This window comes from Thalassophryne amazonica, chromosome 12, assembly GCF_902500255.1.
Source record: "Thalassophryne amazonica chromosome 12, fThaAma1.1, whole genome shotgun sequence".
NCBI classification, from domain to species: Eukaryota; Metazoa; Chordata; class Actinopteri; order Batrachoidiformes; family Batrachoididae; genus Thalassophryne; species Thalassophryne amazonica.
In genome coordinates, this window is record NC_047114.1 from 73,502,979 (window position 1) to 73,529,372 (window position 26,394).

The following is a 26,394-nucleotide window of genomic DNA, read 5'->3' on the forward strand; positions in this document are numbered from 1 at the left end:
GTGCTGGCTGAATTAGCTCTTCGTCCGCCATGCTAAGCTGCAGCTCACGAATGTTTGAAGCATGCTGGACCCTCCCCTCGCAGGGACGCTGTAGTATGGAGGCCGTTGCCTGACAAACAGTACACGCAGCGAGTAAGCAAGAAAATGTTTAAAAAAATGCTTTTTGAAAATCGATTCTTGGACATTTTGGATTGATTCAGAATCGTAATAAATAAGAATCGCGATTCGGATGTGAATCGATTTTTTCTGGCACCCACGCAATATGTTTTTTCCTGCAATAATGTCTACACAGGTACAGAAATGCACACAATAATCCAAGAGCATTATATCTTTGGAGAATAATTTAGGGTGGTGGGGGGTGGGCTGCAGCACCTGTCAGCATCCTTCTGGCTACGCCCCTGCCATCTTTTAAAATTTGTACAAAAAACTCAACAGCAGTGCCATAAACAAACATTACAACACTCACAACCAAAGAGTTTTTTTTTTTACTTTTCATTGAAGATCAGAGGCCTGAAGCTTTGTGCTTTTTGCTATTGAAACCATGGTGATGATCAGTGAGCAGAAGCCCCTCCAGCAGACATCACTGGCTTGCACCAGCCGTACAGAAAAAAAAAACAGAACAATCCACACTACCTCCATGACTAAAATGCTTTCCTGTCCCTGCTTTGCTTTAATGAACCTTAAGTCAATAACAACCGTTTTTATAGCTGTTCTGGATGGAGTCAGATGCCACTGTCGTTTACACTCGTGATGTAAAAATAACTCTGGCCAATCAGAGGCAACAGCTGCAATGTAACGTACAGTGTTTGGAAATGTTGCATGACCATCTCGTCCGAGCAGGATACAAATCATCACCACTGTCCTCCGCGTTTTATCGAGCTGCTTCAAAAATAGATGCGTGGTGTAAATAAATGACTAATAAGGCATGTTTTTTTGTCGTCGTTGCTTGCCTGAAATCCAACAGAATGCCAAGCGATGTCCATGCAGCCTTTACAAAAAATAAAATGAGAGTGAGTCATATTGTATTATGAGATCATTGGTTTGGTTTTGGTATTATTCAACATCTGCAATGTTACTGTTTCATTCTGATTTGCTCTTTTAAGGGCAAATATTTTCTAATGCTGCCAGTGTGACCGTGCCACAGAGAAAGACTAATGTTTGCTGGGAAGATGCCAAGAATGAAGTTTTGGGGGTCTGCAACTAGAGAGCCAGTAAAGCCGGACAAGAATGTGGCGCCTTCTAGTTTGTGGTTAAAGATAGAGTCAGCACAAGCTGTGTCGGACAGTGAGAGCTTCTGATTTCACGTGGCTTCAGTCATTCCCGTCCTTGCAGACTGTTGTTGTGTTTACTTGTTGGAAAAGAGTTTGATTTTGGAAGGACTTTGTACAAATACAGCTGGGAGAAGGAAAGGGAATGCAGCCATGGTGTTTCAACAAAGGTATGTTGGATCATCTCATAATTTGTTTGAGTTTTACGTCCGCACATGACGGGTTTTATCACTTTTAGCTATTTCACAGACATCAAACAAGCTGGCAGAAGGTCACATAGCTGGCACTCGGAATGTGTTACTCAATAATGGAGAAATTATGTCAATGTTAATCTTTGAAAGAGTTTATGCTTGTACTCTTTTACATTCACTTTCTGTTCAAAATGATGAATGGGTTTGTTTTTTTTATCTTTTTTTTTTTTTTACTTTTAATTTAGCGCCCCCCCCCCCCCCCCCCCCCCCCCCCACACACACACACACAGACAAACAATTCAACAAAGAACATTACCTGAGACAAGTACTAAAAATAAATAATAATAACAAAAATAATAATAATAATAATTAAATATCATAAAATGAAAATAGTAATAATAAATGTACAATGTATATAATCATTGTTGCATTTGATACAAAAACACATAGATCAATAAATACATATTGTAGTGAAGTAATAAACAGTGTTGCCACAGTTACTTTGAAAAGTTACTTTATTAGTTACTTTATACAGTTCCGGGATTAGCAGCTTTATGCAGTTACTTTATTAGGAGCTGCTGACAACTTGTTACAAGTAATGTAACTAATAAGGTAACTAGTAATCTAACTTGGTTACTCTTAAGATTGAGTAATTATCAAAGTTCATAGTGGACACAGTTTAACTCTGTTAGCCAAGCATAGTATGTAATCTTTCGAGAGGACAATATTAAAAGCAAACCGTTACCTTGGCTTCCTTTGTGGCTAAATGTTTGATGTTGGCAATCATTGTGGTTCTCCAGCTGCTCCATTATTTTGTTATGGTCTAAGCCAGTGATCTGACCGCAGACGCACCGTAGAGATTTGCTACAGGTGCACGTCTTGTTTCTTCTTTGTTTTGGCTGCTCTTCTTTTGCTCGTGGTTGACTCGGGAGTACGGATCTCCTGAGGCAACTTGGTTTGGTACAAGTTGTTATACTAGATGCCCTTCTTGACACAACACCACATGTTGGCACATGGACAATGGGGTGAAGGTACACTTGAACAGGGGACCTTCTGTTAGAAACTACTATGACATTTTGTGGCTGTTCCAGTAGTACAAAATAAATCAAGTATGTTTTGGATGTCAAATTTTCCAGAAGCATCCAACACATTGATGCTAAACCACACAAAGAATAGGAGAAAACACATCAAACCAAGTGGCAATCTACAGCACTGAAAAATGAAGCCAATGTGGAAATGCCAAAAACGAGTTCCCTGAATTGGCAGTTGAGGCTGGCTCCAAAAGCAAGTCACTTTCCAAAGACCCCCATGTTGAAATGTCCAACTTGACAGCATAATTATAAACAGAAAACTGTTTTGGTCTCTATAGCTAGTTTTCCTGCTCTTGACAACTGCATGTGGTGAATTTCTATGTAGTTCATCAGTTTATGGTATAATGAGATGTAAAGTTATGAATGGTGTGGTCACTTTGAATAACAGCTAGCGTGCTGGGACAAGGCGGCCACATGCTAACAGAGGTCTGTAGCGGACTTGACAGTGTATTTTATCACACATATTTGAAAGAATATGACATGCTGTGTGGTTAACTTTACAAAATTAGTGCTCAAGTATTTCCATTGAGTAGTATCATTTAATTTTTATGTTTGTGTAACCTGTGTTGTGTACCTCATTGAACTCAAACTCGCAGTCAACTGGCATAGGAGGCTTGCATTCTAGCCATCAACCTAAAACTCAAGGCTTCTAGCATCTGTTGCTAGAGCCTTTATCTGCATTGAAGAGTGAGGTTTACGCACCACACAACACCACCTGCTGGCAGCCATTGCATTAGCAGTATTTGCACCAATTAGCAGGTATTGATAACTTGAATGTGATAGGGAAACTCATGGTGTCACATTTATTTTGGCTGTATGCCAGTCATAAATTTTAATATCCCCACCCAAGCCAACTGATGTAAAAACCAAAGCCTACCTCGCAAGGACACGCATTAATAAAGCACTCAAACCATGTTTTCCTAGCCTGTTTGGCTTAGCTAGCTTGGAAACTTTGAGATATTTAGGTGTGTTTGTATGAATGAAACCAAAACATGATTAAATGGGCATGGGCAAGACCATGCTCTACCCTTTACCCATTTAATGGTTTACTAGGAGTTACACAGAATCAGGCACTGCCAAGATGGCAACATCTAAAACTAACTCACTTGAGCTTAAAACCTGATCTTCAGAAAGCCTGTGGGTGATGTAAGGGAAGCTTTGTCCATTTTTATAACCCCAACTAATGATGTCCAAAACATAAAAATATAATGGAATGCTAAAATACCCTCGGCCGTATGAGCATTTTGTTCATTGTAATTTGCAGTTGTTTAATTAATTATTAAGATCCTTTGAATCATATTTGTCTAATAGATTACAATTTGTTCATGTAAATGGGGAATCTTCTTCACAGACTAAGGTTAATTATGGAGTTCCACAAGGTTCTGTGCTAGGACCAATTTTATTCACTTTATACATGCTTCCCTTAGGCAGTATTATTAGACGGTATTGCTTAAATTTTCATTGTTACGCAGATGATACCTAGCTTTATCTATCCATGAAGCCAGAGGACACACACCAATTAGCTAAACTGCAGGATTGTCTTACAGACATAAAGACATGGATGACCTCTAATTTCCTGCTTTTAAACTCAGATAAAACTGAAGTTATTGTACTTGGCCCCACAAATCTTAGAAACATGGTGTCTAACCAGATCCTTACTCTGGATGGCATTACCCTGACCTCTAGTAATACTGTGAGAAATCTTGGAGTCATTTTTGATCAGGATATGTCATTCAAAGCGCATATTAAACAAATATGTAGGACTGCTTTTTTGCATTTACGCAATATCTCTAAAATTAGAAAGGTCTTGTCTCAGAGTGATGCTGAAAAACTAATTCATGCATTTATTTCCTCTAGGCTGGACTATTGTAATTCATTATTATCAGGTTGTCCTAAAAGTTCCCTGAAAAGCCTTCAGTTAATTCAAAATGCTGCAGCTAGAGTACTGACAGGGACTAGAAGGAGAGAGCATATCTCACCCATATTGGCCTCTCTTCATTGGCTTCCTGTTAATTCTAGAATAGAATTTAAAATTCTTCTTCTTACTTATAAGGTTTTGAATAATCAGGTCCCATCTTATCTTAGGGACCTCGTAGTACCATATCACCCCAACAGAGCGCTTCGCTCTCAGACTGCAGGCTTACTTGTAGTTCCTAGGGTTTGTAAGAGTAGAATGGGAGGCAGAGCCTTCAGCTTTCAGGCTCCTCTCCTGTGGAACCAGCTCCCAATTCAGATCAGGGAGACAGACACCCTCTCTACTTTTAAGATTAGGCTTAAAACTTTCCTTTTTGCTAAAGCTTATAGTTAGGGCTGGATCAGGTGACCCTGAACCATCCCTTAGTTATGCTGCTATAGACTTAGACTGCTGGGGGGTTCCCATGATGCACTGTTTCTTTCTCTTTTTGCTCTGTATGCACCACTCTGCATTTAATCATTAGTGATCGATCTCTGCTCCCCTCCACAGCATGTCTTTTTCCTGGTTTTCTCCCTCAGCCCCAACCAGTCCCAGCAGAAGACTGCCCCTCCCTGAGCCTGGTTCTGCTGGAGGTTTCTTCCTGTTAAAAGGGAGTTTTTCCTTCCCACTGTAGCCAAGTGCTTGCTCACAGGGGGTCGTTTTGACCGTTGGGGTTTTACATAATTATTGTATGGCCTTGCCTTTCAATATAAAGCGCCTTGGGGCAACTGTTTGTTGTGATTTGGCGCTATATAAAAAAAAATTGGTTGATTGATTGATTGATCCTATTGTCTTATGTACATTTTGTACATGTTCAATGAAGCCCCTCTATCAATCAATCAATCATCAACAATATTTACGTTTTAATGGTGTCTGCAGGAAGCTTTACGTGTGTGCTTACATGTGGTTTGACAAGAGCAGAAGTTGTGCTAATAAAGGAATATTTGTAGATCACCCTCTGTGCATTTGCAAGTAATAATAAGACAAATTTAATCCATAGCAAGTTAGCTTTGAGTTAGCGAATGTTAGCATTAGTGGATATTAGCAAGCATGCTAACGTATGCTAAATGTCTTATAAATCACTCTAGGGGTGGTATTAGGTTCCAAAAACAGCATTTTCAGTTTTAGCCGTGTTTATTTCTCGCTAGTGTTTACATAATGTATGACAAAGAGGTTATATTTACACACAGTCAAAACAGTTTCCACCTAGCTAGCTGTCTGTGACGTCACCACGCTAATGTCCGCTAAATGGTTTGTAAATCCTTCCAGAGGTGTTATCAGGTTACAAAAACAGCATTTTCAGTTTTAGAAATGTTTATTTCTCTCTAGCTTTTATATAATATAGATATGAGAAACGTATACAAACACAAAACAAAGCAGTTTTGAAGAGGCCAGCGACTGACGTCACGGTATAGTTCTACTCTGATTGGCTGTCACCTGCGTCAATCATATACAAAACGGATCAGCTTGAAATAGAATGTAACTTTTTAACCTCTTAAAATACATCAAGATTAATCATCTTTGAACTTGTCCAAGCTCTGTCTTCCAAGAATTTTTCCTGCGAATTTCAAGAGTCAGGTGGTTCTAAAATTGGGCTCTGTGTGCTGAGCTGAGCATGGACAGACAGGCGGACGACAAGCCTTTGCAAATGCTATGTTTACCCGATGGCAATATTTGATGGCCTCGGGTAAACATTAAAAACACCTCGGGTCCTATAACCCCAAAACTATTCACGGTTTTAGAGTATGCCAGAATCCTTTGCGTGCTGGGGAGGGAGGCTTGATAATGGCTCAGCTTAATGCTAACTTTAACACTGAAAAATGCTGTAGACATGCTAATGCGTTAGCATCGGTCCCATTTTTAAGTTATAAAATACATCTATCAACTTTTAGAAGACCATAACAGGTCAGTTTAACATAAAAAGGGTAAATACTACTCACAGACATATGCTCTTTAGGGTTTTAGCAGGGGAAAATTAAGATAAAGCGAAATAAAACAAAGAACCAACGAAGCAGCAGATCGAAGCACTGCTTCATTGGTTCAAGGTTCAAAGCAGAGCCGCGCTGCAGAAACGGTTGATGTAATCAGTGTAGAGAAATGATAATTTTCCTGACAAACACCCCCAAAAACAACGGGCACTCTGAAGGACCGATATGGGAATCGGTAAGCAAAAAGGTTATTGATGTCGATGGGTTGAATCATTTCTTAAGGATACCTGAAAAGAACCAGTTCCCAACTCTAACAGCAACACGCTTTCTTTTTTTTTTTTTTTTTTTTAAATAAAACTCACATTAAAGACTCACAATTATCTTAGTTAAACACCTAAATACATATTTTGGTTGAACTAATCTCCATAATGGCGCAATGTTGCAAACAAGTTGCCGCAAACGCTTGTTTACACTGACAGCGAAATCTCAGCCTCCCCAACGAGAACGTGATGACACCGTAAAGGCGTCTGTAGAAAACAGCATAGACGGAGGGTTTAACCTAAAGACAAAAAGGTTCTAGGTTCTAGACTAAAACTCTGCAATTGATTGTGCAAATCCAAGTTATTCCTCGCTTAATCTTTACTGCATTTCAAAATTTCCTTGAGCCCCATAATTGACTTTTTGTACTGCACAGAATCAAGAGGGAGAAAAACATATCCTTGTTTGGTTTTTAACACTAGGTGAATTCTAATTTCCACACCACGGGTCGCTGCTGCATGATATTTGGGTCTACCAATTACTGTCAAAATAATTTGAAATGCAATGCCCGACTGATTGCATTGCAAAAAAAGGGGGGAGTGGGGGGATTCGAGCCACTGGCCCAAAAAGCGGCGGTATGCTTCCAGCTATCGAACATTATCTCGTAAAAGTCAATGATATTTACTAGTGTGAAACTTTTCTTTGCAAACTTTTCTAATCTGCAGTGGGAGGTGCAGTGTGTGCGTGGGGGGGGGGTAAACCAGCCCTGTGTTTTAACTAAAGGAGCGGCTGGATCCTTGTTGCCTTGGCAACAAACCACATGACTAGGTGTATTAGATTGCCTCGGACAGTGTGCAGTGAGGCATGGTGCAAGCATTCTCTCTGCTGCTCTGCCTCTTTCAAAGTCTTGTCCTTGTCTTACTCAAGTTTTCCAGCAGTGCCCACTCACATTTTCTAACGAGCACTGTTGTGTGTTGTTACATTTAATTTGGTGTACGTCCAAAAAAACAAAAGGCAGGCCAGTGTGTAATTGCTTTCTCCTATAACATTATTTAACTGTCGATAATTGATCGCAGCTGCTTGTAAAGCTTAAGGGAGGGTCTGTGTTTGTAAAATGTAATGATGCATCACTTTAAAAGAACCAATGGTATGTGAGACGAGTTGTGTAACTTAAAATGGACATGTCAACTGTTATTAACTAAGTTAACTATTTGCTGCTGAAAGTATCGGTAAAATCATGTGTTAGTCGGTCGATGAGAAGTCATCTTTAGGTATTTTGAAAAATGGCCATCATTGGAAGAAGGCTACATATTGGTTCAATCTTCAGAAGTGATAAAATTGACTTCTTTACTCAGTATCATGCTACATTATATTGTGTATTTGTATTTATATTTATATTTGCAAACTGTTTTTTTCTTTTTGATACTTTTGATACTTTGTGTGCTTCTTACCCTGTGTGCTGCTATACAATGCTGCTGGAGCCTCAATTTCCCTGAGGGAGTCTTCCCAAAGGATTAAAAAATTTCTATATAATCTAATCTCTGATCTAATCTACAAGGTGCAAGAAACTAAGAAAACATAAAATCTAGGCTTGAGTCTCCCATGTATCTAAGGAAAACTGGCTATAAAAGTGGTAATTTGTATAAACAGTAATCCTTGTATGTAGTTTAAGTGTGTGTGTGCCTGCCTATCTATTTCTCTCTCTCTCTCTCTCTCTCTCTCTCTCTCTCTCTCTCTCTCTCTCTCTCTATCTATCTATCTATCTATCTATCTATCTATATATATATATATATATATATATATATATATATATATATATATATATATATATATATATATATATATATATATGCACACACACACACAGTGGGGAAAATGAGTATTTGATACAGTGTCGAGTTTGCAAGTCTTACCACCTACAAACAATTTTTTATCATAGGTACACTTCAACTGTGAGAGACAAAAAAAAAAAAACTCAGAAAATCACATTGCATTTGCATTTTATTGAAATAAGTGAATGAAATAAGTAATTCACCACCTACCAACCAGAAAAAATTCTGGCTCTCACAGACCTGTTAGTTCTTCTTTAAGAAGCCCTCTTATTCTGCACTCTTTACCTGTATTAATTGCACCTGTTTGAACTTGTTACCTGTATAAAAGACACCTGTTCACACACTCAATCAATCACACTCCAACCTGTCCACCATAGCCAAGACCAAAGAGCTGTCTAAGGACACCAGGGACAAAACTGTAGACCTGCACAAGGCTGGGATGGACTACAGGACAACAGGCAAGCAGCTTGGTAGAAGACAACAACTGCTATGATTATTTATTAGAAAGTGGAAGAAACACAAGATGACTGTCAATCTCCCTCGGTCTGGGATTCCATGCAAGATCTCACTTTGTGGGGTAAGAATGATTCTGAGAAAGCTCAGAACTACACAGGAGGACCTGGTCAATGACTTGAAGAGAGCTGGGACCACAGTCACAAAGATTACATTAGTAACACATGATGCTGTCATGTCCAGGCCCGTTTGAAGTTCACCAGTGACCATCTGGATGATCCAGAGGAGGCATGGGAGAAGGACATGTGGTCAGATGAGACCAGAATAGAGCTTTTTAGTATCCACTCCACTCGCTGTGTTTGGAGGATGAGAACAACCCCAAGAACACCGTCCAAACCATGAAGCATGGGGGGCGGAAACATCATTTTTGGGGGTGCTTTTCTGCAAAGGGGACAGGACGACTGCAGCGTATTGAAGGGAGGATGGATGGGGTCATGTATCACAAGATTTTGGCAAACAACCTCCTTCCCTCAGTAAGAACATTGAAGATGGGTCATGGCTGGGTCTTCTAGCATGACAATGACCCCAAACACACAGCCAGGGCAACTAAAGAGGGGCTCCGTAAGAAGCATTTAAAGGTCCTGGAGTGGCCTGGCCAGTCTCCAGACCTGAACTCAATAGAAAATCTTTGGAGGGAGCTGAAACTCCAAACCTGAAAGATCTGGAGAAGATTTGTATGGAGGAGTGGACCAAAATCCCTGCTGCAGTGTGTGAAAACGTCTGACCTCTGCCTGTCAGCAAATTATATAAAAATTGGTTCATTCGTTTTTATTGTTTGTGCTGTCAACTAACAGACAGAGATGTCCAAGAACATTTTAACTGGTTCCTGTTATAAGCAGGTATCGTTGAGCTCTGACATAACTTTCTGTCTGTCCACTCCATAGAATGATTGAAGACTGTGGGCGGAGCAGTGACACCATGGCAGATCGAAGGCAACTGTTTGTGGAGATGAGTAAGTGCTCAGTGCCACGACTTGGAGTGATCAGTTTCAGACTATTGTGCTTACTGACCATAAAACAACCGATCCTCTTGACTAAGGTCGGTGTTAAGTATCACGAAGATCAAGTGTCCCTACGAGTGTGATACATATTGATACCAAACAATGAAAGACAGGCCTCCTGCATGACCCCGTGTCATGTCACACTGTGTGTGACATTCTTGAATGACTCATTCTTCCACAGGGGCTCAAGAGTTGGACTCCATTCGATTATCGACGTACAGAACTGCGTGCAAACTCAGATTTGTGCAGAAGAAATGCAACCGTGAGTATAATACACTCTTCTTGTCAATCATATTAAATCCAGCCCCAACCTCCAGTGCATACAAATGAAACTGACACTGCAGTAGGAAATCTTGCAGTTCTTTGAATGGCTGCTTGACACTGGCTCCAAAAGTGAGTCACTCCCCATAGAAGCCTATGTTAAAAATCCCCAACTTTACAGCAGAAATGATTACATGTTTATAGCCGGGTACAGCAAAGGTTTTGTTTTCCGTAGCTAATTTCCTACACCTAGCTTCACTGCTCATTACAACTGTATGGGGGTAATTTTGTTATTGTTTTTGATTTGTTTTAATAATTCCTCAGATTAAGCCATAAAGTCATACATTATTAGGGGTGTGGCCACTTTGAGTGACAGCTGTGCATGTGAATTGGAGCCCTGTGAGCAGCGGTTGTTAGCTGCTGTGGATGTGACTCAGTATAGTCAACTATTTGTCCTTTCTGAGCATTTATTTCATATATCTCTATCTAAACTCTTATGACTTAGTATGAGGTTAATTGTATTAACAGGCCATCAAAGAATTTGCTGCTCCGGTATTTCCATTGAGTGAAATTTTTGTATTATATAATTTATTTGTTAGCGTACTTAGCACCAATTAGCAGGTCGCTTCTTGACTTTATGTCTACTGATGGTGCAATGGTTATGAAGGCAATATGCTGATTTTAGTTTTAATACCTGCATCTAAGCCACCTATTGTACTGTAAAATCAGCCATACAGTCTACAAAAATATGCATGAATCCAACACCCAAGCCAACATCAGCCTGTTAGCTTTAGCTTCACTTGTTTGGTACTGTGAGATGGGGGCATGTTTGGGGTTCATTAGTATTAGTACCTCCCAGGTCATACTGGTCTTGTCCATGCATCATCTCTTTACCTAGTTATGGGTTGGTCAGGTGTTAGGTGTCAAATGGAGTTAGGCATTTGGAGATGTCTGATTTGAGGTTCAGAACTGTTTTTCAGAAAATGAATGGGTGATGTTATGGAGGGTTTGTTGTGTATATATTCCCTCTGTGGCTGGGGTCTCCAACACTGGTCCAGGAGATAACCCACCCTGGATGCTTTTGAACTCTCCTTACTACACCCAAACCTAATTTATGGAAATGGGTGTGCTCAGCCAAATAAGAGCTGGTGAAAATTAATCAGTCAGGTGTGAGTAGAGCAGGTAGACATGGAAAATGACCACAGATGGAGACCTCTTGTCTATAGCTTAAGCCCCCACTTAAATATTTATATTCTCTGTTTCACTTTTCCCTTCACAGTCCATTTGGTTGACATTTGGAATGTCATCGAGGCTTTCCGAGAGAATGGCCTCAACAGCATGGACCTGACCGCCGAGCTCACTGTTTCTCGCCTAGAAGTGGTACTGTCCACCATATTTTACCAGCTGAACAAGCGTATGCCCACCACCCACCAGATCAACGTGGAACACTCCATTAGCCTGCTGCTCAACTTCCTGCTGGCAGCCTATGACCCGTGAGTAACGCCTTCCCACGTGGTCAGTTGCTGATTGCTAGTGGCCTCTTTTCATGTCCAAGGTTTTGAAGTGTAAGAAAAATATCTGCCAATCTGCACTAAAAAATACATATGGATTAATGAGACCACAAGATGTCCAGAGAAATGATGATCACTGTAAATAATAATGACCTTTCAGGTTTTTAGAAACATAGCCAAATATATCAAGTTCCAGCAGCCTTAGTACAGTCCAGCACTAAGTAATTCTGAGGAAATTATGCCAGTATCCACACTGCCCATCAAAGAACTCCTGACATATGTGTACAAGAATGTGAAATGTGTATCTTGAGATCCCTCATGATCATCTGTTCCAAGCAACCTCTGCAACATTTTGGGAGTTATTTATTAAATATTGCAACACTTAGGCTTCTGTCATGATGAGCTACAGTACACTACCTAAAGTGCAAAGCAAAAGTGTGTTTGGGGCATGTCCAACTCTATTTTGATATTTACACAGCACGTAATCTGAGTAAGGCGCAGGCCGGAGGGCATTCTCTTTAACATACTATGGAACAGTCTGACTGCCAAGATAAGAGATTCTACTGATTCTTTTAAATGAAAACTTAAGTCACATCTTTCCTCTATAACCTGTAATTATGATGAGTACATCACAGTCTTATGCGTCACTTGTTTGGTCACATTACTTTGAGGATTGACATACTTTTATTAATTTGTGAGGTTGGGTGGTGGTGCTGCTATTTGAGGTGGTACAGTAGTTGTAATGGCTGTTGTCCAACTGGAGACCTCTGAGCAGAAAACAACATTGATGGAAGTTCAAACAGTCCTTTAGCAAGGATAGTGTTGCGATCTATACATAATGTTGTTTGCATGGAACAACCAATCACACGGTCCGTAATACAGATGTAGGTCAGGTACACAGATAATCAGTTCAACAGGCACCGGTGTCCATGAGAGAAGTAGCAAAAGGCAGAAACCAATAATGTTTACTGAGGGTGGATCAGTAAACAGTAATCAAAGATAACACACAGGAATGTCACTGAATGGCTGACTAAACTTGGAAGAGGCAGGAAGGGAAAACAGAAACTTGGAGATCAAACACTAGCAGATAAAATATGAACAACTGTTTTGCACACAAGACAATCTGGCACTGGAGTGAGGGATTTGCGATGGTTAAATAGCATATAATTCAATTAATCAAGACATAAACATTCATGTGAACCTGGAAACCTGAGTGCCCAAGAAGTAAAGTCAACAACATACATGAAGAGCAGGACTGTCACAATAAAAGCATAAGGAGAACAAGAACACGGAAGAGATATCACTAGGAGACTAACAACTTGGAGGACATTACACTCTAGTAGTACAAACCTTAAGATAACCAGTAGAAATGTAACACATAGGACATAATAGACATTCTGGTTTGTGTTTCTCTGTACATAAATTCAGTTTCATCGCTAATATTTGTTTCATCCCTAATATTTCAGATCTGTCAGGTACATAACTATACGAGTTATGATGACCAAACATTAAGGGACTGTCAGCAAAGCAAATTGCAGCTGTCACCAAGTTTTGCTCAGCGCGTTTTGCTCCAGTATTCATGGAAAGAACACAGATAAGTCAGAATAAAGAGTACGGTGCCAAACCAGAACTCTTCAAACTATTTTGCATGCTTGCACCATTGCATAGTGATGCATTGTATTATGGGTAATGACACAACACCAAATTGTTAACTTGTGTCTGGTGATTGTCTTTATTTTTACTTTTTAAATTAGTTTAATGTGCCATAGTTGATGTAAAGCATGTTGATGTTATATATAGTATTTATTATATTATTATTATATATTATGATTATATTATAAAGTTATATCTGAAAGTGCTTTCAACACAGAAGGTTACCGTTTCAGGACCACCCATGCCCATTCTTGAGGTAATGTGGAGTTGCCTCAAGAAGGGCACCTGGCCTAATGAACTTGTGCCAAATCAACATGCAGATCCATATCGGATCTGCTCTGTTGACCCCAAGAAAAAACAGGCAGAAGCTGAAAGATTGTTTTAATGAATCATGGTACATTTAGGGCACAACATGAATTAAACCGATTGCCATCTGTCACCCACATTAAGAGCTGGACTTGACACATTGCAATTTAGATGAGGAAGTGAGAGGTTTTCTGGCAAGGAAATTGATCTGTGCACAAAGCATTTGAATAGCCGTCATGCACCAGGGCTTCCTGAGATGAAGGATCTCCTACAACACCATCTTCTCATCAACCACCTGATCTCTTCCATATTCCATCAGGGATAGATTACACCAGGTGTAATCTAGTAATCCTGTGATATAGCAACTGATTCTAAGATAGGACTTTTAGTCTAATGCTATACATATCAACAAGCTTTTTCATAATTGTTCAAGCACAAGAAATGCACTGCATCAAAAACTCTTTTACACTTGACTAACAATGAGACAATATCCCTTTGAATGGGTCATTTAAATGAAGCGATCTGCAAGCACAAGTAAGCTCAGAAGGTCAACTCCTCTCAGCATTATATATATTAGACTCACCCATTGTCATGTTATCTCCATAAGCTGTTTAAATGTGCTCCCTGGCTCCTACTTACTCATGCTCCAAACTGGAACAAAACAGTCTGCTGCAGTTATCCCTGCACTCTTAATATCATCTACCTACACCCCAGGCATCCACAAATAGTGTAAACATGGTCAGACCCCCAATGCCAAATATTTGGCTTTTCACAAAATGTATATCATGTAAAATATATACAATGGAAATGGGAAGGTTGACATTTTTCAATCTGGAGGGTCCCCTTCATTCAGTACAAAAACAAAATGAGTGGGTGTATTGATTTAGAATGCAAACATCTGCATGCAAATAAGGAGCAGTGTTGTACAGAATGAGCAGTCGACTAGTAATACATCAGTGGACAGCAGCTCCCAGAGGAAGGACAGCTAGGCTAAGGTAAGCGGCTAACTGAATATTCATTTGTTTAAGAAAAAATGTGTTCACATTTAGTGAGGTAAACATGCACATGTTTACCTCCACAAAGATCCTCTTCATGCTACTGGGACATTTTCAACATTTCTGCCTGTTCAGTGGTGACAAGAAGCAGTTTATTGTGTATTTTTTAACTTGCCTCATGCTATTGCATTAATTACCCAGTTAGCCCATTACAGTGTTTGCAGTCTAAATCAATAAGGCAATCAATCAATTAATTTGTTTTGTGACGCCCAAAAATGTCTAAATATACAGCCTAGGTCTGTGTCTAGGCTCGGGGATAATCCCAGAGGTCCTCTATAACTTTGTCTGAAAACCTGGTTTAGATTCAGAGTCAGTCACAATCAATTTTCCAAGTATAAAGTAAAGAGTAGCTGGTTGCAATTATGAGTAAGTAAAGATTATTAATTAATGTCTTTCAGTCACAGATTTCCCAACACTGTAAAAAAATGATATGGTCAATAAATCAAAGCAGCTTGTTTTTTTTAATTTACTTACACTTAGCAAAATTAATTATGAAATGTATTAAATTTTATTAATATATTATCATACAAACTCAAATTTGTGAGTCAGTTCAGTGACGTAAAAATTTCAATGTGTTAGTTTAACTTATATATTTGAGTCTTGCATTGAAGCACAACCTATTTTGAAGTTTAATTTATTCATGTTTACAATTATTTATTTTCAGTGAAGTGTTTTACAGTCTAAAAGAAAATCTGTTTCAAAACCTTAGACAAGGGGTGACTTTAAAGTTTGAGAATAAACGTCAGTTCGGTAATCTGTACTGAAGGCGAGACTGAACAGGTAGGTGTTATTCTTAAACAAGTCTTCAGATCTTAATGCCACTGGGAGAATATTCCAGAGTTTAGGAACACAAAGCACAATCTTCTTTTGTTGTTGAGAAGGTTTGCTCAGCAGACCTCAGACACCTCCTAGTGGTATAATTTATAAACCCAATTGTGCAGAGGTCCATGTAATCAAGTCTTTGGTTTGAATTGAAAGTTCCTTTTTCTTTGGCTCCAGCCTGCTTTGTCCTCAAGGTGATGGAAAACCTTGGTATTTACTCCTCTTTTAATAAATCTACTTTTTTGTGAACATTTTTTTTAGCTTTTGGCAGTCATGTGGAATATCTCACAAGTTGTTTCCCCCCTGTAACGTGACCATTTCTTGTCTTTGGCAATCTTCAATCCATTGTCAACTTTAAACATAAGAGTTAAAATACTAATAATAATAATAATTGAGTGTGGAAAACACAAAATCAAAAATGTTTTTAACCTCCAGGTCCATAAGTATTTGGACAGTTATCCTCTTTTTGTGGAGTTGAAATAAAGCAATCAAGATGCGATTGTGGTTCAGAACTTTAGTGGTAATTCAAGGTGTATAATAAAAATGTCACCTTAGCCATTTAGGAATTGTAGTGAATTTGTAGTGGTCTTTTTTAAAATGACATTTCTTACATACCAAAAAAGCAAAAATAACAGACCTAAAATAATGAAAGCAAAGACAAATGACATAAGACAAAAGACTGTAAAAAGAAAGAAAGAAAGAGACCCGACCTTGGAGGCATCGAGTGTTTTAAAATCGTTCAAAAGGAAGCTCATTTATGGACACAGACGAGCAGTTAGAGGTAGACTTTGACGGCCTTGGCACTCACCACCTGGGTTAGGATGTTAGACATAACAATCATTCACTCGCGCTTGCAGAAATGTCATATCACAGGTTTTCTTAGTTACAGTAAAATGAATAAATAAGTGAAGTGAACAAATGTCAATAACTGGATATATGAAAACCAAACATTTCCCCTTTGAGAGGCAAAGACTCACCAGTCAATCTGTAAAAAATGAATTATTGAATCACTAATTATCTGAATCGATTAGTGAATGGTAAGCATTTGACTTTTACTTTACTTTGTTCTATTTCACTTGTATTAATGGATAATCTCAGACATCAGAATTTAATCTTTAACCTAACACCAAATAATTTAGTGTTTCAATAAGTCATAAGCCAGTATGATAAGGTCATGAATTATGTGTGAACAAATTGTAACTGTTAATTCCAGAAGGTTCTGTTAATTTTGTGTGAAATGAACAGAATTTCCCTAAAATGCACCTAACAGGAAGCAAATATTCAGAAGATACTGCAATGAATATGAGAATATATACTCACTGGCCACTTTATTAGGTACATCTGTTCAATTGCTTGTTAACACAAATAGTTTGCCAGTCAATCACACTCAATGCATTTAGGCATCTAAACATGGTGAAGAGGACTTGCTGAAGTTCAAACCGAACATCAGAATGGGGAAGAAAGGAGATTTAAGTGACCCATTCACACATAGTACGAATAAGTACAAATCAGGGCAAATCACGGTGGAACGGCTCATATGAGCAAACAACGGAAACATCGAGCCGGCGCCGGCGGGCAGGTGTGAACGATCCTGCTGCAATAGTTTCATGCATGCTCATGCACGACACTGTCGCGTGCACGAAACTCTCGCAGTGGGAACACAGTGCAAGGAATTGGTAAGGTTACACCTTACTTGTGTGAAGCTCCTTGAGGCAATTTTGTTGTGATTTGGCGCTATATGAATGAAAATAAATTGAAATTGAGCAGCTGGGGTATGTGTAACCACATTGCGCAGCTGCTGTGAAAAAAAAAAAAATGCATGCCACCCACGGGATTCGAATTTGCAGTTTACAAAAGCTCTGATTGACAGCCAGAAACTTTACCACTGTGCTACCATCGCTGTTCAGAAAGGTGCAGAAAAATGCCTGAAATCAAGGACATAGACGTATTTTTTTAAAAAAAGAAAAAAAGCGCAGTGATAACTGACCAAATGGCGTTTGTTACGGCGTAGTTATGCTGCTACGTGACTGAAAGTGGTGTATTTGTCGTACTGTTGGCTTGTCATATAGTCCTGCAGTGCTCCGCTCACAGGACACGCGTGTCCTGTCAGACAGATGTGACATTCAGATCGCCTGCTGCATGTCCACATGAACTGACGGTCCGTTTCAGCTTGGACAGCCTGTCAGTGTGCGCGCTCTCCAGACCATTGCAAAAGCGATATATGTTTTTATGCATTTCCATGTGAGGACAGCAAGCACACATACGTGCGTGTCCGCTGAAACACGGTACTTGTTCTGCAGCTGTGACGTCCAGGGCCAGAGTTGTCAACAGCTCCTGCTGTTGGCAGTCAGCCACGCCCCCTGTCCATTCAGCACACAGACCAATGTGTCACTCTGTGATCAGATGAGAGGCACCTCACCTGCGGGGGGGGGGGGGGTGCATGCGAAACACACGCACACGTGTTGAGGGGGAGTGGGGGAGCATGTGAAACACACGCACAGGTGTTGTGGGGGGAGCCGACGCTCTGTCACGTCACATGTGTACTCGCCAATTCCATAGTCATGGGGGCACTAAGACAAATTTCACCGCCAGCTCGAAAGTGATCGTCTGCTGACTGTTTTCGTGCTAACAGCACGAATGGCCAACATTTTCTAAGTGCCAAGCAAATGGTGTCGGATGTTCGTGTGTGTCAGCTAGAATTTGGCCGACACCTGCTTCAAGAGGGATCGAATGGGCTCTCACAGGGCACACTCTGTCTTTCAGCCACTGGTGTGCGCACATAGTTGTAGCAACAGGTGTACGAAGCGTTACAGGTAGCTCCGATTTTACACGTATTGCATACGATTTCTGCTTCATGTGCAATTCATGCGCAATTCGACCACATTCGTACTATGTGTGAAGGGGCCCTGAACGTGGCATTGATGTTGGTGGCAGACGGGCTGGTCTGAGTATTCCAGAAACTACTGATCTACTGGGAGTTTCATGCACAACCATCTTTAGGGTTTACAGCGAATGGTCCAAAAAAAGATAAGATATCCAGTGAGCAGCAGTTGTGTGGATGAAAATGCCTTGTTGATGTCAAAGATCAGAGGAGAATGGGCAGACTTGAATTGTCGACTGTGTGATGCCATCATGTCAATATGGAGCAACATCTCTGGGGAATGTTTCCAAAACCATGTTGAATCTATGCCATGAAGAATTAAGGCAGTTCTGAAGGCAAAAGTGGGTCCACTAGCAAGGTGTACTGCATGCATATTAATGCATGAAGTAGAGTACAATGAAGTACTTTGAATCATAATAAAACGATACGGAATAATTCAAGTAAATAAATATATGAAGTAAAATGACGTGTGTATATAATGTGACATTAGCATCAGTGCACGTGTGATATAGGCACGTCTAACTTCATCGATTGACTGTCTACACCGAGACACAGAACAGAACAACATTAATACATTAATAAGATGTGCTTGTGGTGTAGACTTTTAGTTTTAATTCAAGGTGTTTCAGAAAAATATCACCTTAAACATTTAGGAATTATAGCCCTGTTCATACACTCTCTCTAAAATCGAAGTGATCTTCAAAGGGTCAAAAGGGGCGGAAGGAGGCATACTTCTGTTTTTTTATAAAGCTAAATGTGGGTGCCTTTGGGCATGAAGACAGTAACGGCTACAACAATCTGACCTTGACTTTCACCGAAATTGTTCACCTCTGGCTGACCTTGTCAGGGTTGAAAATCTAATTTGTTGGCCTTGATCTTTAAATTTTTAGTGCATAAATCTACCAGTGAGAAGAGTTTGGGGCAGTCAAAAAAAGAAGAAAGTAGAGGATGATCTTTGTTTGCTCCTCTCCACAGTGCATCCCCGCATCAGCCGCCTGTGCGTGTCAAAGACCAATGTCGCAGACCGAACAGTCCCCCTAATAATCGGTCCCCCCCGATGACTCGGTTCACGGATTAACACCTCGTTTCTGCTCTAAGATACACATCAGTCATCATCTATCTCATTGACAGATATCTGAAGCTTTTGTACAACAGTCATTTCCACATAAATTCAGCATTATTTCATCATAAAAGGCGACAGAAGCAGTCAGAGCTAGACGGCTAAATGAGCTGCTCGCTGATGCGTTCACTGCGCCTCGGACATTTCAAAGCGTCACAGAATTTCACCTCATTTCTGTTTAAAACGGCCTTGTTTCTGCTTAAAACTGACTTTCGAATGAAGAGACTGTCTCAGACGAGCTGCTGTGGTCCCGAAATGACACATGCGCAGATCAAAAGGCGGACCGATTTTTAGGGGCGGACTGTTCGGTCTGCAACACCCCAGACTCACTGCTCGCAGTAAACAAGAGGTGAGACAAGATGAGAGACTAAATATGTATAAAAGTTGAATTAATATTATTTATGTTAAAATGTGTTAATGTCAAAGATGTTTAAAAACACACAGATTTGTTTAAATGTTTAAAAAATTATGTTTAAAATATGACAAAAGGTAAAAATAGAAGAATAGAAAGTTTTTTAAAAACATGTTTAAAATGTTTGAAAAGGGTGTAAAATGTGTGAAAGAATAGAAAGTTCTTTAAACATGTTTAAAATGTTTACAAAGGCTGTAAAATGTGTAAATGCATAGACAGTTCCTTAAAAACACATAAATATATTTAAAATGTGTTTAAGGTGTAGAAGAAGAAGAAACACGAAGATGTTGAAATTGTGTGTATGTGTGTCGGTGGGGGGGCGCTGCTATTCATTTGTTCTCTGGGGGGGGGGCTCACTCAGTGGCGTTTTTTGATACGAGCCATGTGGGCCGTCGCCCTGGGCGGCATTTATGGAGGGGCGGCACCGTGGGAATGAGCATTTTAAAAAAATCATCTCCACCGCAAAATGGATTTCTTGTCACTGTGTGTAAAATTGGCAAATTGGCGCCCCCTGCAGGCAGCAGTGAGATGGTGAAAGAAACGGGAGGGGTGCGCCACGCGTGGAGGACAGTTCACCTTTGGGTTTCTCTAATGAGAGGAACAAGTGGGGGTGGGGGTGATTTGTGGGCTAAAGTCAGTTACATCTCGACTTTCTTCCAAATGACACACATCTCATTCAGACAATTATAAATACACGTCTATAATTCCTGCACGTTTTTCTGAATTGTGTGACATGTCCTGCCGCACACAGAGAGGATTCAGCTTCATCCCCAACTGGGATTCTCTGCGGATCAGGCAGCAAACGAGGCAGGCAGCCAGTTTATGAAATAAAAGGCATTTGAAAGCAGACAGACAGTGTAAAAAAAACAGGTTTGAATCTGCCCACTTGTGGAAAAAAAGTTTGCAAAAAGGACAGCCTGCCTGTTTGTAAAGACGGCTTAGAACTTTTGCTGTGTTCACATTACTACCTGAAGTGACTGAATCTGAACCTTTTTTGTGTGCCTGCAAGAGTGTGTACAATAATTTCCCAGCAGCTGGCAAGTCTTTTTGTTGTCATGTACACTGACAAAATAATAATAATAACAATGATAATGACATTTAAAATTAGGCTTATCATCACATTTGATTTCATTGGCATGGGAACGCTGAAAATTGGGGGGAAAAAAAAGGCAAAACACTATATGATAAAATTTCTAGCAAACCTAAAACTTTGCAGATTAGTTCATGCTGAGTACTTACACATTTAGGCTAATATGTACAAACATCAAGCTAAATATTTAGCTAAATGTTGAGACAAATATGTACCTTAATAAAAGAGCTAATTGTTCCTTCCTGAAAGACAGATTAATAAAGTTTCTAATGTAAGGGCATGTTTATTCAAACTTGTGATTCATGGATGTTTTGTTTTGCAGTAATATTGTAGCACACGGGCTTTTGATGTCAATTTGAATTGCAATTTCAGGGACACTTCTAAAGTATTAATAATATAATAATAAAAAATGGTTGTTTGTGCAAAATTTTGTCTTTTTTTTTTTTTTTTTTTTTTAGATGGGGGAGCGCTCGGATGGAGTGTCGAACCGCCACTGGGCTCACTGTCCCACACTTTGAAAACCCCTGCTTTCAAGGAATCAGTGACTGTAATACAAAAATCTTTGTTCTCTCCCCCACTTTAGGGAGGGCCACGGGAAGATATCTGTCTTTGTTGTGAAGATGGCCCTCGCAACCATCTGTGGTGGGAAAATTCTGGATAAACTACGATGTAAGCAACTTAACATATTTACTTTAATTGTGAAAAATGGAACTGAAAATCACACATTAAACTAGTAATAAATCAGGTAATTCGGTTTGTAAAATTTATATATATATATATATATAGCTGCCTGATTAACTTACTGTTAGAAGAAATAGCAGCGGCCTGGCTTTTCATGGCCGGTAGAAGTCATTATTCATTATCTGAAGGTTTATTACATAATCTAGTAAATCTGTGCTGGCGGCAGCGGCAGCAGCAGCAATGGCTCGTGAAGAAAAAAAGAGGGCTATACTGTCGTAACTGATTTGATTAAGCACTTTGATTTGTTTTCACAAATAAGTGGGATAATTGTATTGTGTAATGCCGTAATTAGCCGACTGTGGTGGCAACTGACAATTAGTTTGATTTATTTTTCATGTCTCTCTGCATTGTTCAAGATATTTTTTCACAGATATCCGATTCTGCTGGAATACTGACGTTCTCGCAGTTCGACCAGTTTCTGAGGGAGGCTCTCAAATTACCGATGGCTGTCTTCGAGGGACCGTCTTTCGGTTACACCGAACAAGCTGCGAGAAGTTGCTTCACACAGCAGGTTAATCATCCATTAATCAACGCCGATGGATCTGTGTTTCAAACTGAATCTGTGATCGTTTTGTCGCTGACTGATGTGCGATTTGCCTGCTCGGTAACACCTGCCTCTATTCTGAATGTCAACAGAAAAAAGTCTCCCTCAACATGTTCCTCGATACGTTGATGTCAGACCCTCCTCCTCAGTGTCTGGTGTGGTTACTGCTCATGCATCGGCTTGCCAACGTGGAAAATGGTGAGACTCCCGCACGCAATATTTAGAAGCGAGAACGTGAGGAGGATACAAAGTTCAGCTTTGCATCATAAGTCTGAGTCAGTTGCACACACACTCAGCCAAGTGTAAATGCTCAGAGACATGGAAAGAGAAACAACCACACCGCCTCCCATGAAGATGACCCATAAGGAGCCCAAATCCTGTCAACAAGTGTGCGTCCTTGTGCGTAAAAGAGATGAAATCATCATCACTTACTGCCTCCATGTGAGCAAAACACTTATGTAAGCAGAATTCACTTAATATGCATCCATGAATTACCTTTTAACTCATTAAAATTGTCTAAATACATTCTGACTGGTAAGAACGCGATATTAATACAATAACATGCTTTTGGAGGGCGGTATGCATTTTCAGAGGCCCGACGTCCATGTCCTGTCATTGCGGGTGACGGGATGGACTCAGAAAAATGCACACCGCACGACAACAGCATGTTATTTGCATTATTATCACTTTTTACTGAGATACACAACACGTAACGCGTACATAAAAAGTTGGCTCACTTCTGCATTGTCGCCGCGCGCGCGCTGCTGTTCAAATTCAGCAGTGCGTCCTCATCAAGCTGGCTGCTTTAGCTGCTGTTCATTGTCGTACTATCCATGAGAAAATCATCCGGAATATCCATATTGGGACCAAAACACACTTCTCACCTTTTCATCTTTTCCTCTGCGGACAGTTTTGTTTTTTCCCCCCTCTGCGTACAGTTCTTGGGCTGCGCGCTATGATGTCATTTGTTTATGCACAGCAGGCGGGTATAGCCAGATACCGTCGACGTAAATCTATGATACCAGCCTAGCAACGCCCCGGTAAAGTGATAATAATGACCTGTGTTTAATTTCAGATATCTACAGTTCAAGTCATGCATGGTATGTCGACTGTGTTTTGCCTGTATGCTTGTCTATGTACTGAGCAAAACTTTCAGTGCAACAAGAAACATATGTTCCTATGTTTAACAACGATATAAAAGCAACAGTGCTAAAAATGCACTTTTCCCAATAGGGCAGTGCTGTCTTGTTTGAACCCTGCGTGATATTGCTGGATTTGACCACTTATGGCGACAGCCAGTCCCATTGCGCAATATATACACAGCATAACTTCACATGGAAAAATGGTGTACTGTTTTGTTTTCGGCTGAAATCTCGACGCAGTTGCGAAAAGTGCAGGTTTTTTCGATTTCCAGTGGAGAAGGGAAATCAAGGCAAAAGTGAGACGCCGTGTCAGTAAGAGTAGCTGCGTTCTCTGGCCTACACGACCGCCTCGACATGTTTGTGCTCCGGGTCATAAACAAACTGCAACACATGTCCACTTTCCACCGCAATGTCACTTTTTCTTTGTATTTTCACTTTGTTTGTGTGCAATTTGCCCAAAGTGTCAGAGAAAGTGTCGTGTTTCTGTCCCCGGAAGTAGAGAAATTACATCATATGCATCATATTTCACCCCTTTAGCGCCCGCCCTCAAACGAGACTGATTGGATGATACTTCTCTACAGATTCCCCTCTCCCTGAACCAATGCTTATGACAGTTTTCTTGTGGTACAGATTTGTCATGTGTTTGGATGTATGTAAGATGTGGTATGAAGTATGTGGTATGAAGGAACTTGGAGCCTTGAAGGATTTATACGCTTTCTGACTGCCCTGTAGTAGTAGATATAAGAGAACTTCCACAAGACAGCATGGGGACTGAGTGGTTACCACTGTTGCCTCACAACAAGAAGGTCATGGGATCGCTTCCTACCTGGGGCATTTTTGTGTGGAGCTTGCAGTGTTCTCTCTGTGTTTGCGTGGGTTTCCTATGTGTGCGCCGTCTTCCTCTCACATCCAAAGAAATGCAGGTTAGGTGGATTGGAAACTTTACAGTGACTGTAGCTGTGAATGTGTTTGTTTGTTTAATTTTAATTTAACCTTTATTTAACCAGGTTAGCCCCATTGAGATCGAGACCTCTTTTGCAAGGGAGACCTGGACAATTATAAAGTTTCCAATTCACCTAATGCAAACACGGAGAGAACATGCAAACTCCACACAGAATGGTCACAGGTGGAAATCGAACCCATGACCATGCTGCCCTGTCTATATTTGGCCGAACGATAGACTGCCGTCCTGTCCAGGGTGTACCCTACCTCTCATCCTATAACTGCTGGGACAGGCTCTAGCCCCCCGTGACCCTTAATTGGAGTAAGTGGGTATAGAAAATGGATGGGTATTTTTTTTAATTTTCAGGCATTTTAACTAAATTAATTCAGCAATTATTTGTGATTTATCTAAGAAAGCCTGCACGTCAATATTTAAGCATTAGTTGACTGGTGAATTTGTATGTCCCCAATACAGCAGTATTCTTGATGCATTTGTCTCCATAGGACTCGACTGGTGTCGTGGACCAGGCTGTGAATCCCTTCGTAGTGAATGACAATAATAAGAAATGGTTAGGGTCAAAACACAGAGAGGCAGTCTAGACAAAAGGCAGAGTGTCCAATCTGACAAGCCTTATAAAACGAGGAGTCCGGGCTAAGGTTCACTACACAGCAAAACACAATATTTGGAGAGAGTCTTTCCAAGGACATAGCAGGTGGACAAACAGTGTTCAAGGTGAAAATGTCCATAACACAAGGGCAGTCCAAAAATAGTAACAGTGTCCTTGAAACATTAAGCAAACTCAGAGGTCAGGATACGTAGCAAAGGTCAAAACACAGGAATCACTAATAATACTCACTGGAAGCACAACAATCTGACAAGAGACACATGAAAAGACGCTCATGAGAGCTTACGAAATTAAAACCCAGAAGCACCAGCATACGAGGAAACTACGTGGGTGGGTAAGGTTAGACCTTACCCTTTTGAAGCAGCTTGGGGCTACGTCTGTTGTGATTTGGTATTATATTAATAAATTGAGTTGAAAAGGCATGAAGGAAAAATATGTAGACGCAATGGAGAAAAGCAAAAATGGCGAGAATCTATCAAACAGAAGTAAACCAGAAAGACACCTGTACAATGCTCCAGGTACTGTAGGAAAATAATACAGAGAAACCACTAGAGTGCTCTCACACACACAGACTCATCTTCAACCACTTATCCAAGAATGAGTCGCGGGGGGCTGGAGCCTATTCCAGCAGTCATAGGACGTGAGGCGGGTTCACCCTGAACAGGATGCCAGTCTGTGGCAGGGCCGCATACAGACAAACAAACACATTCACATCCGCACGCACACCTACAGACACTTTAAAGCTTCCAATTCACCTAAACTGCATCTCTTTGGATGTGAGAAAAAGCCGGAGCACCCGGAGGGAACCCACGCAAACATGGGGAGAGCATTGCAAGCTCTACACAAAAAAACTGAAACGAAGTTAAAGAAAGAAAACCTCATAGCGTGCCACCGGAAACAAAACTAAGAGCGCGCTGAAAGAAAAAACAACCAGACAGTTGTTCACTGTGAGGGGAAAGCAGCAAAACACGAAGGGAGAACGAAACGCACAGTAACAGAAGGAAGAAACACTGCGCGCCATGGTTGTTGTCGTTGAATTACAGATATACGTATGAACTAATCATTCCTGATATCTGATGAGTAAATGACTATCATTGATGTAATCCATGTGAAATGGAATTCTCACTTAGCGGTCTTAGAAGTCCAATTGCAATTATTGTGATTTGGGAGCTGATATCGGTCTGTGCTATGACAAATCTCTGGCTTTGTCTTCACTGCTGTGCGCATTTCTTTGAGCAGCTGTGCGCTTGTAT

General features: G+C 40.4%; 1 protein-coding gene across 9 annotated transcripts in view; it reads left to right on the forward strand.

Annotated features, from left to right (window-relative positions):
• Positions 1 to 1,232: 1,232 nt before the first annotated feature.
• dtna (dystrobrevin, alpha) overlaps positions 1,233 to 26,394 on the forward strand; it is a 53,243-nt gene continuing 28,081 nt past the window's right edge. For 2 of the 9 annotated variants that reach the window (XM_034184092.1, XM_034184097.1), the window contains exons 1-7: positions 1,238 to 1,438; positions 9,920 to 9,987; positions 10,217 to 10,297; positions 11,576 to 11,789; positions 21,730 to 21,815; positions 22,244 to 22,398; positions 22,524 to 22,629. In XM_034184092.1, the coding sequence (XP_034039983.1) occupies positions 1,422 to 1,438; positions 9,920 to 9,987; positions 10,217 to 10,297; positions 11,576 to 11,789; positions 21,730 to 21,815; positions 22,244 to 22,398; positions 22,524 to 22,629 (727 nt within the window). In that variant the 5' untranslated portion in view covers positions 1,238 to 1,421. Of the gene's footprint in view, positions 1,439 to 9,919; positions 9,988 to 10,216; positions 10,298 to 11,575; positions 11,790 to 21,729; positions 21,816 to 22,243; positions 22,399 to 22,523; positions 22,630 to 26,394 lie in introns of all 9 variants that reach the window. The other 7 variants (XM_034184093.1, XM_034184099.1, XM_034184091.1 and 4 more) reach the window with 7 other exon arrangements.